The sequence below is a fragment of the Plectropomus leopardus genome, chromosome 2, assembly GCF_008729295.1.
Source record: "Plectropomus leopardus isolate mb chromosome 2, YSFRI_Pleo_2.0, whole genome shotgun sequence".
In the NCBI taxonomy this organism is placed as follows: domain Eukaryota; kingdom Metazoa; phylum Chordata; class Actinopteri; order Perciformes; family Serranidae; genus Plectropomus; species Plectropomus leopardus.
The window spans coordinates 15,309,382-15,325,254 of record NC_056464.1 but is presented as its reverse complement, the minus strand read 5'-3'; the positions used below and the strand labels follow the sequence as shown (position 1 = coordinate 15,325,254).

At 41.6% G+C, this 15,873-nt stretch overlaps 2 protein-coding genes across 2 annotated transcripts; both read left to right on the top strand.

The window, feature by feature from the left end:
* Positions 1–2,549: 2,549 nt before the first annotated feature.
* otop1 (otopetrin 1) lies at positions 2,550–10,942 on the top strand. Its single transcript, XM_042501588.1, has 6 exons — positions 2,550–3,397; positions 3,589–3,725; positions 4,854–4,912; positions 5,109–5,239; positions 7,902–8,809; positions 9,659–10,942. Exons 1-6 carry the CDS (start codon positions 3,013–3,015, stop codon positions 9,827–9,829), a joined length of 1,791 nt encoding a protein of 596 aa, XP_042357522.1. The 5' UTR covers positions 2,550–3,012; the 3' UTR covers positions 9,830–10,942.
* A 2,659-nt stretch (positions 10,943–13,601) lies between these two features.
* On the top strand, positions 13,602–15,050 carry LOC121956125 (D(1B) dopamine receptor-like). Its single transcript, XM_042504246.1, has one exon. It carries the CDS (start codon positions 13,602–13,604, stop codon positions 15,048–15,050), a length of 1,449 nt encoding a protein of 482 aa, XP_042360180.1.
* Positions 15,051–15,873: the final 823 nt, after the last annotated feature.

Here is a 15,873-nt window from a genome sequence, read left to right as displayed (position 1 = left end):
CTGGATTAAGTATTAAGATAACCACTGAGAAAAAGTTGTGCTTTTTAAATTGTATTCATTTATTTACGTTTTTGGGTGTTGCTGTGCCGTGGGGTAGACTGTGGTTGTGGAGAATAAGGAGGTGGGTAGACAGAGAAAGCTGTGAACAATTGTATAATGAACAGTCATCTGTCCATTGTTGTGAAATTAAATAAAACATAAGAAAATTTAAAAAATAATAATTATGCTGCCACATAAACAAACTTGAATTTCACTGAAGTAAAAGTGTAGAGAAGTATCAGGAGTAAACATGCAGTGTTTCATTTCAGATTGTTACACATTTTATACAACTGAATTCAAATTTGATTTGTAGTGTTTGGCTTTGCAGTTTGTTTAAATGTTTTGTATTTTTCTATTAATGTGAAATAGCTGAAATTCTATGACACCAGACAACATTAACACTGTTTTCCTGACAACAAAACAAAAAATAAAAGTAAAACGACCCAGTACACAGCTTTGAAAAAAAAAAACCAACCAACAACCCAAAAATATAAGCATGAAAATTGATTTTTCTGCATTCTGGTCACTTATTAAGCACCAATTTGTGCCTTTTTCCGAATCAAATTATGATGTAGCCTAAATGTACATAATAAGGGCGTCACCTCCCCTGCGTCTGTGGTTACAGCGCACACAAGAAAAGGATTTACACTTTTTTGACAGGTGTCATTAAGAACATGTAGTTTGTTAATTATTTCAGTAATCTGTCAATGTAACGGTGTCAATTCCTGTATCCTAGTTTGCGCTTTTTTTTTCCTTTTTCTTTTTTGTAAAATTGACAATAAATCCTAATCACACTTATGTTGATAGCACTCAGATTCAGTGAGGTTGTTTTGGGAATGTTCGTGAAGTGCAAATCACAGCGAGCTGCGAGCAGATTAAATCAAAATGTCTGAGTCAATGGCCCATTAAAGTGCTATGATGATAAACAGATCTAAGGCCACTCTTTTTCTTTGTAACGCTGATTCTCGTTGATTAAAAATCGATACTCAGAGATTAATCAGGTCTGCAGTCCTCGTGACGCCCCCGTTGAGTGTTCCTCGCGATAGGTTAATGCTCTGTGCGCAAACGCTTGTTTCCTTGCGCGAGGCCCTTATCGCTGTGTCGCGCGTGCAAACTGCATGCGACATGATTATCCTCTCAGCAGTTGCAGCAAGACTGAACATGTCAACAAATTGCTCATGTGTCACATCGTTAAGTACTGCACTTAAAGACAAATTTGAGGTAGTTCTACTCTACTTGACTTTTCTAAATTTATTTATTTTAAACTTGTACTTCACTACACTTCATGCGCAATAATTCGACTTTTTACTCCATTACAGCCATTTAATAACTTAGCTACTATTTCCATTACAAATTACAATTTTTGCTTATATTTACATATTATAATTTTTTACATGAAAATATACAACTTAAACGTTTGTTTTAATTGATTGATTAGAAAATTAATATTCTAATCACAACTAGAAACAATAGGCCTCTAACAATAGCAAATAGTTTAATGATGTTTACGTCGTTTTTCATGCAAAAAATGTTCATGGTTCCAGCTTCTCAAATATGAGGAGATATTGATTTTCCTTTTAGTTATTTTTTTTCTTGCATTGAGTACATTTAGTTTAAAAACAATTTCCTTGTCTTTACATATTTATACCTAAGTAAAAGATACAAAAACGTACCCCACACCTAAATAACATGGCCTCTTACATGTTGGTTTGTGTGAAATGGATAAGTAGGCCTATAAATAAAAATCTATTTCCTGTATAGTATAAAAACTATTTCGGAATGAATATGATAAAGAAATCAGTTACTGTTGTTGCACTGATTAACTAACAAATATCCATGTAAGGACCCTCTCCCTATTTGAACCACCACTTGCGTTTCACTCACGAGCGAAGAAAACTCCTAAAGCAGAATGGGAGCTATTGTGAACTGCGCTTTGCCCATTTCACTAACTGTTCACCTTTTAATTGAGCAGTTTATTTCAACTGATCCATATCTGTTTTTTGTCCCCCAGTAAGTTAATGATTAAAAGGCCCTGATCACCATTCCCACATCACAGCAATCACCTCTCAGTCTAAATTGAGCAATCCTACTGTTATGCTGATTGCGCGCATCCGCCCAAACTATTTATACTGAACCAGAGATTACATGATCATATCCAGAAGAGCTCTCAATGCTAACGATCTCAGTTTTCTCGTCTTTGACAACCACTCACAAAAAGCCATTGTGAATTTGACCATTGAAATCTGATTCTTTTTTTTTTTTTTTTTTTACCTCGGGAGCAAATTGTTAACCACCACATCTCAACCACAAGCGGACATAAGGATTTAAGGCGGTGGCACTTGGATTTGAAGCGCTGTCAGTTCACAGACAGATCACGTGCCCCCAAACATGTAAAACTCGCGGGTTTGTGAAATGTCATCTTCCTCTTCATCTCATCCAGGACTGTATGCTTAACACCCGATAGCCACCCTGAGAGGATTTCAGCAGACTTGGAAAGGCTCTCTGGCAGCTGCTCGGAAGAGGTGGATTTGGGAGAAGCTCGTTTTTTCTGTTATTGTGGATAACTCCGTACTTAGTGTTTTTGCTTCTTCGGGCAGTGAATGGTTGGCACAGCGGGCCCAGTGATTTCTCTGAAACATATGGGAGTTTCAAGAGGACGGGGGTCTGGGGTCGCCAAGGACTGAAACGCAATCTCCCATTTTCAGTGACTCAGCGAGCCAGTTGCACGACCAGATCTTTCAGTTTCAGGGTTACAAGATGACAATGCATCTATCAAGTCCATCCTCGGCGAGGCTGGGCATTGAAACTACGCGTGACCACTGAGCCGGACCTTGAAGATTGAATGAGCATGTTTGGCACGGAACCTATTCGTCTGAATCCCTACCTTGTAGCAACAGGTTAAGCACCTGGCCTCCCACAAATGCTCTTATAGCGCGCGGCTTTGACTTTTCTCTTCTCTCGCTATTTTTCTACATGTCTCTCACAATGGTGGAGCACGGCGGCCTGGATATTATGTGTCTGAACAAGTATTGTCACAGTTCGTCCTCATCGTCCAGCTCCGAGCAAGACAAGAAGATGTTCAACAAACTAAAACTCCGTCTGTCAGGGGAGTATCCGAGGAAGAGCGCAGAGATCCTCAGCGCTCAGTACGGGACCAATTTGCTGCTGATCGGGGCGGCGTTGATGCTGGCTATCGCGTACCACGGCCCCTCTGTCAAGGAAGAGCACCTGCTGTCCTTCGTCACCTGCCTCATGATCCTCCAGCTGATGTGGATGATGTGGTACATCCTGGTGCGGGACAGACAGAAGAACACGCGGACTGAGAAAGATGTCCACGCCACCACATGCTGGATAAGAGGTGAGACTGTAACATTACGCGCAGGATCACAGCAATAATTGCGTAAAATAGCGAACTGAAGTTATTCTTTTCCTTGTGTTTGGAGATTACAGAGGACATTTCTTGGGAACTGTGTATGACAGAGTATTAAAAGAACCAAAAGGAGCCAGAATGTGTCATTAATAACTTTTTTCTTTTTTTTTTCTTGGTAGGTGGTTTGACTCTCCTTGCACTCCTTTCACTGATCATGGACGCTTTCCGAATCGGGTATTATGTTGGCTATCAGTCTTGTGTGTCGGCTGTGCTCGGGGTATATCCTGTCATCCATGCAACTCACACCATAGCACAGGTAAGTTTACAACCCCACTTTAATTTCAATAAAGTGATAATCTTTCAGCAGTGTTAGACACTGTGTCTTTTTTCCCTCTGTGCACCACTTAACCGGGTAGGTCTTTGGATAATGTGCTCTTTGTTGTGTTGGGGCGAGTACAGAGTTGCTGCAACAATATAATCCTGTCATTGTCCATGTTATTTGAGTGTAACTGACATGGGAAATCCTCATGGTAATGGGATTTAAATCATACTTTAGTCAATTTTGCTTTCTATAAAACGTGTTTTAAAGAGTGACTTTGATATTCTTTAACCTGGTCCCCATGTCTTGTGTTTTATTAACCACTGCACAGAGCTAATTTTTGAAATTGGACCAATATATTAAGTGAGAGGGCTGCAGCCAACAGTTGCAAAACAGGCTGCAGTGCAACCACTTGGGGCATTTGTGCACTGTCAATTTACATCCACTAAAAGTGCTTGTTTTTGCTAATTGACAGGCTCAGAATGTTACTTTAAGTGTCTGACAACATTATGGAAAGGATCCCTACAGAGAGTGATCTTTGTTAAAGTGTAAGATCCTTTTGTTTACCCAGAAACAACCTAAAAATTGCCATTGCCAAACCCACCAGGCCGCATTTAAATAATCAATGATTTTAGCATGTATAGAGCCAGTATATTTTTACATTTTACTGGGTGAATTCAGGATTTATTTCCACCAAACCAGAACTGGAGATTGTTGGAACAATGAAAAGACAAACTAAGATGGATTTATTAATTCTATTTATTTATTCAACTTTAACTTTATTAAGGAGTGTTTTTCAATTATGAAATTATTGTTTATTTAAATGGAGTCTGGTGGGTTTGATGTTAGCAATTTCAGGACTGTTTCTTCTTAAATAAAAAGGATCTGACTCTTTAACAAAAGGTTTAAGTTTAGATTTAAAGTTTATGTAACTTTTGGCTGCAGCACTTTCAATACCGCAAAATTTTAAAAAACAGTTGTCTCCATTAGTCACTTAGACACAACAACATCATAAATAGGGTCCAGGTTAAAAAAAAATACAAAAGTCACCCTTTAATAAGTAATATTTTGGATAATGTTTTCTATAGCTTTTAAGATTTTATTTTTTGTGTATGTTCTGTTTAGGTGCATTTTCTCTGGTTTCACATCAAGGATGTCATCAAGAGCTTTGAAACGTTTGAGAGGTATGTGAAATGAGTGATATTATAATTAAAAAAGGCTCAGTTGTTGTCAAAAGACATGTTTAATGTCACAATCCTCAGCGAATAAAGAATGTGCAAAATATAGAAGCTAAGTGCATGTGCATCACGGCGGCCTGTATCCTAACACTGCCACATGCTGTTAGATTGACAGCTCATTTTCAATTATTTGTGTCCTCAGATTTGGCGTAATCCACGCAGTCTTTACCAACCTCCTTCTGTGGTGCAATGGCGTGATGTCAGAGGCCGAGCACTTCTTGAACAATCATAAGAGAAGACTCTCTGCCCTGGGCTACGGAAACCTCACCATAGGTAAGGGCCAAGGGGTTGATTGCTGGCTTGTACCTGGAAGACAAATACAATAGTCCACTTGAGAGCTCACTTCAATGGATGAAAGGAAAAGGAAGGAGAGGAGGGTTTGCAAGGGGAAGGGAGGTTAGCTCGGCAGCCCAGTGGGTCTTGTTTGTGTTGAACGGCTCTCTATTAGGTTTCAGGAGACACACAGTGTTGCTAGTGCTCAGGCCCCCTCCCATGCCCTTTCCCCACACTTCAGCCACAACCACCCTCCTGGACAACCCCCCGCTTGACCTCAGACGGCTTTGTCCCCAGGCTGCTTACTCCCAAGGGTGCTGCAATTACAGTAACTGATACATCTAAGCCTAGGGTTGGGGGGTTCGGCTGCACCTCCTCATATCCGGCTGACTGTGAGGCTGGCTGCACCCTGACTGTTGTTCCTTTTTTAATTAAAGGCTGCAGTACCATAGAGGTGGCCTCTGGGAGGGTGAGGAGTAGGAGGGGATGAGAGGGGCACACGGCAGGGTTTTGTGAAGTTGATCACTAGAAGGCATTAGCATTACCTCGGCATGTTGTGGTGGGCTTGATGAGGAGGAAGTATAAGAACTGTATTGTCGTCACCATCTCAGATGCTCAGACATTCAGCTGATGGGTGAAATTTCAAAGTAAACTCAATGGAACAGGGCTGATGATTACTGACCATCAAGATGTAAAGATTTGAAGAAAGGCCTGTGGTGCAAAAGATTGCACATTCTTAATAATTAAAAATAATCATAATTGAAACTTTGATTTTATAGGCTGCTGGTCAAAAATTTAAATTTTATCACAAATCCAAATGCATAAAAAAAATGTCAATCAAGAAATTGATAAAAAGGACAGTCCTGGTTGGTTGTGAGATGTTTTCATCAGTGTATAATTACCTAAAAAAGAAGAAGAGAATAAGAATAAGAATCCTGTTTTCTTTACCTTAGAATGAGATGTTTATCTACATGCAGAGCAGGACCTCTTCTATAGAGTCCACCAGGTTGTGCGTCAGTAGCCCAGAACAGACAAACTAAGTACCGGATCAAGATTAGGCCATTTTTGTTTTTGCTTTGGCTCCTATAGTTCTCCCACATGCCATGAAAGTCTCACATGGAAGAAGTTTTAGTTCTGCAACCTCATCCCTAGATGCCACTAAATTCTACACACTGGACACTTTTAATTTAGTGTGAGTTTAGAGACAGTGCTTTCTGGCATCGTTATTGTAGTGATTCAAATTTTTGGGTTGATATTTGTGTGCAGCAGTAACCCACAATGGATTAAAAAAAATCAGATTCACAGGACGTCTGATGTGATATTTCTTCTACACAAGATTGTGTTTATTTTATCATACAATCATCTTATCTAACAATTAATTGTAATTTTATTGAAACTGCAATATGTCCCTCTGTAATATCAAATCACAGGAGGTGCAGTATTTGTTAAATTTGAAATGTGTCAAAATACTACTGTAAGCAAAATACTGTCGTGCTGCAGAGATGTCCTTGCTCACACATTATATGCTACAGACTTAATAAAACGTGCTTGTTTGGTACAGACCCCTGCAAAAATCACGTCATAATCTTTTTAGTATGTTTTTCAATGACAATGGGAATGAAGCTGGAAAAATGATAATTGTCTCTAATATTTTAAATAATATCGCAATGGCATTGTCATTGAAACTAACTGCAATTAGATAATTAAAAAAAAAACACTAATTATCTTTGCTTTTTTCTCTTGTGAATTCGTGATAATTTGACCTTTTTCAGACCTCTGATTTTATGCAAATAATACAAAGGAAAAAATATCACTGTAGTTGAACTGGCTGCAACTAGTATATATGCAGTATTCACTGACAAACTGGGTTGGAAATTAGCACCAGCCACCAACCAAATGCTGTTAAAATATGCAAGTGGCTACTAGATTTGCTTCACTCACCAGCCAAAAAAAACAATGGTTATCTGTTGAGTGGCTGGTGGATTTTGGAGTCCACCAGACACAGTGGCAAATGGACTAAAAAGTTAATTTCCAACCCTGCTGACAAGTCGACATTACTTTGTCAGATGACAAAAATGCATGCCTCATTAAATAGATGTCTGGGCTGCTGATGCTCTCCGTACAAGGCAGTATCCAGAGCAAACTGTGTATAACTGCATAAATAAGATTACACCGGAGCAAAAGGAGGTCAACAAACCCTTTGACATCCATTTATATTCAAATGACTCTGTTAGGCTCGAAGACCACGAGACTGGCCAAGATCCTCTCATTGAAGACTTTGTCAGGTGTTGTGTGGAGTCCTATCTTTAATTAATCCTATCTAAAACCAGAGACAATATAATTGATTTTGCCCACATACATGAAGTCATATCTATAAAGTGTCAGACAGTGGAGTGTGTGCAAGCAGATATCTGGGGACAGTTATTGACTCAGAACTGAACTTTGAAGCAAATTGTGAAGCAGTGTGCAAGAAGGGACACCAACGTTTGTTTTGTTTGAGGAAACTGTCCTGTTTCCACATTGATAATTGGATCTTATTTTTTTCTTTGGTGTCATGGTTTGAAAATGTCAGTATTATGTCCTGACAGATGGAGGCAGTTTTGTTAATGTTGTTTAACATGATAGACAAAAAATGTTAATCTGGATCTGTTTTGTTTTGCAGTGCACTCGGAGCCTCATTGTAACTGCACCACCAGCACCTGCTCCATGTTCTCCAGCAGCCTCTTCTATCTCTATCCCTTCAACGTCGAGTACCACATCTTTGTCTCTGCTATGCTGTTCGTCATGTGGAAGAACATCGGACGGACCATTGATCTTTCCTCAAACAGGAAGAGGCTGGCTACCAAAACTCAGGGCCTGACTGTGGGCCCCATTCTGGGTCTACTTGCACTGGCCAGCACTATTGGGATCCTGGTGGTCTATGTCACCCATGTGGAGGGATCCCTCCAATCGCGTCAGTCAGCCATTTCCATGTTCTACATTTATGGCATTGTCATGCTGGTGTTTATGTGCTCTGCCGGCGCTTCAGGTCTGCTCATATACCGAGCGGACCACATGCCACTGGACACCTCCAAAAACCCATCCAGACAGCTGGACACAGAGCTGCTGTTTGGGTCCTCCATCGGCTCCTGGCTCATGTCCTGGTGCAGCATAGTGTCCGTGTTAGGCGCTGAAAGCAATCCTCCCTATCGCTGGACCAACCTCATCTACTCTCTCCTGATTGTGCTCGAGAAGTGCATCCAGAACCTCTTCATCGTAGAGTCCTTGTATCGCCAGCAAGAGGATGGCGAGAGGGAGGACCATGAGTTACCAACTGCTCCAGAAATCTTCTCAGTGACATCCTCTTTGGCCCCACCGTTCAACGGCATCATTAACCGCGCCTATGAGACTCCAGACAGAAGCTGTGTCAACATGGAGAACGAGCAGGAGGAGAGCGGACAGGTGTACAGATGTCCAAGGAAACCCTCTGAGGTGCCGTTGCCTGTGGGAAACAATGTAAAGGAGCCCCCAAATATAAAGAGGCAAATCCTGAAGAACATTGCTGTCTTCCAGATAATGTGCAACATTTCGGTAAGCATTTTTGTACCTGATAATTGAATGTAGATTAGATTAAATTAGGTTTTGTTGTGTAAAAAACTCTAAATAATGACAACCAGCTATTTGAAACATATATTTTTCATTGACCGAATGGCTACTTAAAATTAGAACCTAAATCAGATGCGATGTCAAAATTTCCCGCAGAGCTTTTTAGCTTCTTTCAGCTCATTATTTTTGTTTTCATTCTCATTAACATGGCTGGCAGCTGCTTTTAGTAAAATGATCTAAAGAAAGCATTGTATTGTTAACTGTCCAGCAAAGTCAGCGATAAGCTGGTGCATAGCAGGCCATTCAGCAACTAAAGAGCCAGATGTTTCCTTTAAAGGGACAGGTCACGCCCAAATTAAAAACATATGCTTTACTTTTACCTGGGTGTCTGTGGATTATCTTGAGTAACCACATCATGATTTCTGGAAAGAGACATTGCTGTTGAATTTTTCGGGTGCTTTAAGCAGCACAAGTCGAGTGCCATCTAGTTCCATTACATTGGAGAGACGGCAGACACCTTTACAGCTGATATTTCAAACACTCTGCAACTCGGACCAAAACAATCTAGACTGATAAATAGCACTACAGTTGAGAGTAACAGTGTGTATCTTTGGAGTAAACTCCCCCTCTAAGAGTGAGTGGCAACCAAAGCAGAGTTAAGGGAGAGTGAACGTTGTTAGAATCACAACTTCTGCTATTTGTTTAAATGGACAACTGCTCGCTAACATGCTTATAAGATGATAATATGTCAATGTTGTGAGTCATCTTTTTGCACAGTCCTTAAAAGAATCAGTGAATGCAGGTTTAATTAATTTTTTTCATTCTTTTTTTCAGCTGTGGATCCTTCCTGCCTTTGGCTGCCGGCCACAGTACGACAACGGTTTGGAACAGGAGACATTTGGCTTCAGCATATGGACCACAGTTCTCAATTTCGCCATTCCTTTGAACCTTTTCTACCGCATGCACTCAGTCGCCTCCCTCTTCGAGGTGTTCCGCCGGGTCTGACAGAGGAGCAGATGACTGACGACTCCAGATAACATGCACAAGAACACTTGTCACCACCGGCTCCCGAGAGTGTCTCACAGCGCAGGTCAGCCGTTCAGGAGGCAGTCTGGGTCACACTCCAGCAGACTTGAAAACAAGCTGCAGAGACAAACAAACTATAGATCCCTCAGTGTGGGGATTACAGAGGGAGATGAACCTATTAGCCTACGGTCCTTGAAGACTTACCTTGTATAATACAAGGCTTATTAAAAAATGTTTATGAAAAGGAACTTTGGTTTCAAGAATTTCAAAAGAGCCTTTTGTGCTTATTGTTCTGTAGTCAGATTTCAGTGGGCTTTCCTCACTGGTTCATCTTTTAAAATGTATATGCTGCATCTGACACGCATATGCTATTAGTAGCTCAAAGTATATAATAGATACTTACAAAATACTGCGGTAAACCAGTGTAACATTTGCTCATCTCAAACATGTAATAAGATAATAGTACTGTATTCAAAAGAGCCACACTTGAGTCATATTTTATCAGCAAGTGAAATGCTGACACTGTATATGGACGTGGTTCTCATTTACTTCTCTTAGTAGTTCAAGTTTCATGGAAGAGTATGCAACACTTGAGCTACAAAGATAGTGGCAATCTTACCACTATATTTTGAATAATCGTTATGAGTTGGACTATAGTTCTCGGCCTCTCAGTCATTTAAGGTTCATCAATGTTTTTTTTTATGTTTGCTGATTCTCTGTTTTCTCAAGTTGAACGGTAAGTTGTTTTAAACATTATGTTACTAGGTAGCACTGTTTTGAGTATGTCAGAGTCCTGTGATCCACATTATATCGAGAAGTACTAGGTGAGATAACAAAAAATGTTTCCAATTCATGTAATGAAAATGTTTTATATTGTTCAGATCTGGTGCATCTATATTGTTGGAAGTGGGAGTCTTTTATAAGAATAATTCCAGGATTATTACTCCCATAGAAAGATTGCTAAATTGGCCTACCTGGCACAGGCACAGGGGCCCACTGTGTTAGGGCCTCCCCTGATCTTCACCTGCAAAATGTCACTCAAATAAAAACGTACCAACCAGGAAGAGACTTAAAAAAACCCCAAAGACATGCAAAGGAACTGTGAAAATACACAAATTATTACAAAAACACTCCAAAATAACTATAAAAAAGAGCAAAACAACCCCAGAAAGACACAAAATCTCAAAACGATGCATAACAAAGATGCAAAATGACAGCAAATCAGAAACAAAAAAAAGATGTAAAACCACCATTAAATTGTGTATATAGGTCCTATGTAAGAGGTAATGGGGCATTTTGCATATCTGCTCCCAGGGGCCCCTGGTCTTATACTCTGCCCATGATCAAAACAAATGTTGCTGTGATGACAATCGCTAGAAATAGCATGTTTACACCTGAAGATCAGCAATAAAACCTAGCCCAGTCTGTGACATTACTTGTTTCTTTTTGACATAGACTGTGTACTTGTACTGTAAAATTTCATATCAAATCAATGTGTAATTTCAGTCAGACGTCCAGCCAGTTCTCAACCCGGTGCTATCCGCTGTATGTCTTCTCACTATGTGCCAACTTGTGGTAAGATCCTTGTTTATTTTAGGTGCAAATTGCAATATTATATAATCTTTGTAAATACTAAATCAAAATCATTCAGACACTGTGATACGATTTTTTGAAATTCCAATGAAATGGTGCTCATATGAAATTACGTGTACAATAGTGATGAATGTATACCATTTAAAATAAAGAATAGTTTTCTTTTTTCATATACAAGATGAGTCAGATATCTTATATCATCTGCTCTTCTTCACACTGAGAATCTCTATGCTGACTGGTCCTATATTTACACTGAACTTCTGAATAGGCAGCAACTGTAGCGCACATTTACATCATAAGGTGGCGCCACCTGTTTATGTTTTCCTTGAGTCTGATGGGACAATCCAAAAGCTTCTGCACTGCAGGAGTGTAGATTATTGCGCCATCACTTCTTCCTCAATACCTGCTTCTTCTAAATATCTTAATAAAAATTTATGTAGCGTTAAATTTAGGGGAATACAAAAATATACCGGATGGTAAATAAAAGTAAAACCCATCTGTGACTTTAGGTTGTGAGTTAATATACATTTCTAATTAATATACATTCCATTCATTGTACTCTGTGATTTTTCTTAAATGCAACAATAATATTCTACATAAACAGTTTTAGACCAATATTATCGTGTGTGGCCATGGTCAGACAAACAGGTCCATCACACATTTGATCACTCACCATAATAATTCACTGACTGTGGTAACATCTGTAGTTATGTTTGTATGTGAACAACTAAACGTTGTGCCGACCGGGAACAAGTTGCTTCCTGACATCCCGAGATTATAGGTTACTCCAGAGAATTTGGCATAGGGCGACGGGAGATTATTTTTGACGTAATGTCACAACGATTTGACAAGCAGGCAGACACGTCTAAAAATATCCGTGACGTCTTAAAGCCGGAAACGGCACTGCTGCTGTTGCTGCAGACACACAGACGCAGCGGAGCGCACTCGGAGCTCGTGGCTCCACATGCCCGCTGAGAGTGTGAATGTGACTCACCTGTTTGGGGTTACGCCGAAAAGTGGGTGAGCTATGACCTCCAGACGGCGGTCGTCGGGGGTAAACGACCGCCAGGATTTAGTGTTAAAAAGATTGATGTGTCCCTGTTGGCTTTTATAATTAAGGCGTACACATTAAAATTATACTGTGGCTTCATATCACGATGACGAGGGGGGAAAAGAGAGAGACAGAGAGAGGGAGAGTGGTTTTACGATGCACTGGAGTCCTACCCTCAGCTGCAGTAGGACTCCAGAGGCAGATTACGGTGCTAGTATTAAAATTGTGAATCAAATTCGAACTCATTCATGTTTTAAGGCAACATAACTAACACCTTGTACGTGAGATAGATAGATAGATAGATAGATAGATAGATAGATAGATAGGTAGATAGATAGATAGATAGATAGATAGATAGATAGATAATTATGTGAAGTCGTTGCTTTCAGGGAGGACTATGAAGGCATTTTCAGCACCATGGACAGCTCTGTCGGTGCTGATACGTTAGACTGCATGTATTCCCTTTACAGTTACAGTTCCTCCCCTTTATTATGATTAATGTATGTTGTATGGTGTCTGCAATTTTGTGCAGAACATAATATTCAGTTAAATGCACCCAGTTGCTGTTTATGAATAGTTTTGTCTTTGTTTGACCCTGCACAAAACACTCCATATTGTTCCTCCTTTTCCTGCAGTCAAATGTAGACAATGCGCATGGAGAGGATGGACAATACACAATTATTAGATAGCTCTCGACTGGTTTAGAGTTCATAAAAACGCACTTTGGAGTCCTTACAAAATGTTTAGGTCTTCCTCACACCCCTGTTCTAACGCATGTTGTGCGTAACACCGCGCACAAAGGAGGCGTGCTGCTCTATGCGCCTAGTCCTGGTTATGTTAGTGCGCGTTAGGCTGTAGGGGCTCCCTCCTCGCCCACACCACGCTCAGGATACCTTGGACTGAGAGATTCACAGAGATAGCCAGGTCAGACGACCGGACCGGCAAGGTTCGCAACATGCGCTCGCCACTACTTGCTGCGTTTCAGCCCCTAAGCGCACCTGGCACGTCGCTCGGCTCAGCTTTAACGCGCTCACTTCTCTCCTCTCGTCTGTTTTGCACTCCACATAAGGCTGGCGGTAGAGCGGGTGAATGGAGACAATACGGTGAATGGCTGATAACTGCGCCCGTCCCCGCTCGCGGAGCAATGGGCTGCAGTTTTACTTGAAGAGCCACATGGAGAACCCAGCCAAGTATCTCTCATCGGTGCAGGGGATTGACTCCGTGCCGTCTCCCCTCGGCGAGATTATGTGGAATAGCACCGAAACGGAGGCAACTAAGGACGATAAGAAGGACATGGTGGTGCGCACGGTGACGGGCTGTCTGCTGTCTATGCTCATCCTATGGACTCTGCTGGGGAACATCCTAGTGTGCTCCGCGGTGCTGCGCTTTCGACACCTGCGGACCAAAGTCACCAACATTTTCATCGTCTCCCTGGCTCTATCGGATTTATTCGTGGCCGTCCTGGTGATGCCCTGGAAAGCTGTGGCAGAGGTGGCGGGGTACTGGCCGTTTGGCACTTTTTGTAACGTCTGGGTCGCTTTTGACATTATGTGCTCCACCGCCTCCATCCTCAACCTCTGCATCATCAGCGTGGATAGATACTGGGCCATCTCGAGCCCCTTCCGCTACGAGAGGAAGATGACCCAGCAAGTTGCCTTTGTTATGATTAGTATCGCTTGGACGTTGTCTGTGCTCATTTCATTCATACCGGTCCAGCTCAACTGGCACAAAGCCAGCGGTGACGACATGACTGGGACGCACAACTCTTCCACGAGTAGGCACATAGAGGAAAACTGCGACTCCAGCCTGAGCAGAGAGTATGCCATCTCCTCCTCTTTGATAAGTTTCTACATCCCCGTTGCGATTATGATTGTGACTTACACCAGAATATACCGGATTGCACAAATACAAATTAGACGAATAGCCTCCCTGGAGAGAGCGGCAGAGCACGCGCAAAGTTGCAGGACAAACAGAATAGAGTGCCAACACCACAACACCTTGAAAACATCAATTAAACGTGAAACAAAAGTGTTCAAAACTCTTTCGGTGATCATGGGGGTGTTTGTGTGTTGCTGGTTGCCGTTCTTCGTCCTCAACTGTATGGTCCCGTTCTGTGACAGACCGGCCGCAGACCAGGACGCGGGTTTGCCCTGCGTCAGTGAGACGACTTTTGACGTCTTCGTGTGGTTCGGCTGGACCAACTCCTCCCTGAACCCCATTATTTACGCCTTCAACGCCGAGTTTAGGAAGGCCTTCGCCAGCCTGCTGGGCTGTCGCAACTTCTGCTCCAGCACCCCCGTAGAGACTGTCAACATCAGCAACGAGCTGGTCTCATATAATCAAGACACCCTCATCCACAAGGAAATCGCCAACGCATATGTCAACATGATCCCCAACGTGGTTGAATGTATTGAACATGAGGAGACTTTTGACAGGATTTCACAGTTTTCTCACAACAATGACAACGCCACCGACTCGATTTGTGACTTGGCGGACTGCGAGGCAGACATCAGCCTGGACAGGATGTCACCGTTCACACCTAATGGATTACACTGACTCCTTTGTGTCTCCCCGTACGTATTTTGGATGTATTGATACTAATGTCGTCGTTCATTCAGCTCTGTTGTCCCAGAGGCTCCTCTACACACGGAGTCCACAGGTCAGGGTCCATCCTGAGCAGGGCCGGAGACTTGGACACCAGCGGAGCGCATGTCTCTGCAGCCACCAGGCCACCCTGCCTCCGCTTTGCGTCATATATGAGATGTGATGTTGTTGTCATGTTCTGAAATTTAAAAAAAAGTGATGTGTAGGTGTTTATTTATATGGCAAGTGAAGTCTGTGTTCATTAGGTTCGGTGTAAGCTGTTGTTTACTGGAAGGCTTTATCTCGTGCATCTCACTTGGAGGGAGAAACATGTTTGTAAAAACTCACTTGAGGAACATTTTGCTGCTTAAAAAACCTCGTGTATCCAGTGCCCGCCTTTCCACTGAGTAAAAACTGAGGGAAGCCTTACAGATGGTGCAACCATGATAGTTCTACTCAATGCAGTCATTTCAGCGCCTTATCTTATTTAAGGAAGAGTTTTGAGACATGAAAGGAATGTGTTTGTATGAAGTTACATGATGCCAAAATGCAGTATTAAAGTGTTTACCCCCTGCACCCACCCCAGTGACTATTATGCAGTTTGATCCAAGCTCAGATGGCTTTGATGGAGCAAAAAAAGATGTAAAAAGCACAAAACCGAATGCTATAAACCTGTAAAAGTCTGTTTACACTGGTATCACTAATCCAAATCCAACATTTGACTAGAACCAGCAGTCATTTCAACTGTGAATCTTTTGTGTAACCTTTCATTTCTTATTGAGGCCAAAATTACTAA

Excerpts from the sequence above, each read along its gene's own strand:
- otop1 (XM_042501588.1), top strand. The coding sequence starts at position 3,013 with ATGTCTCTCACAATGGTGGAGCACGGCGGCCTGGATATTATGTGTCTG. Across the intron at positions 3,398-3,588 it reads CACCACATGCTGGATAAGAG|GTGGTTTGACTCTCCTTGCA; the intron begins GTGAGACTGTAA and ends TTTTCTTGGTAG. Across the intron at positions 8,810-9,658 it reads AGATAATGTGCAACATTTCG|CTGTGGATCCTTCCTGCCTT; the intron begins GTAAGCATTTTT and ends TCTTTTTTTCAG.
- LOC121956125 (XM_042504246.1), top strand. The coding sequence starts at position 13,602 with ATGGCTGATAACTGCGCCCGTCCCCGCTCGCGGAGCAATGGGCTGCAG.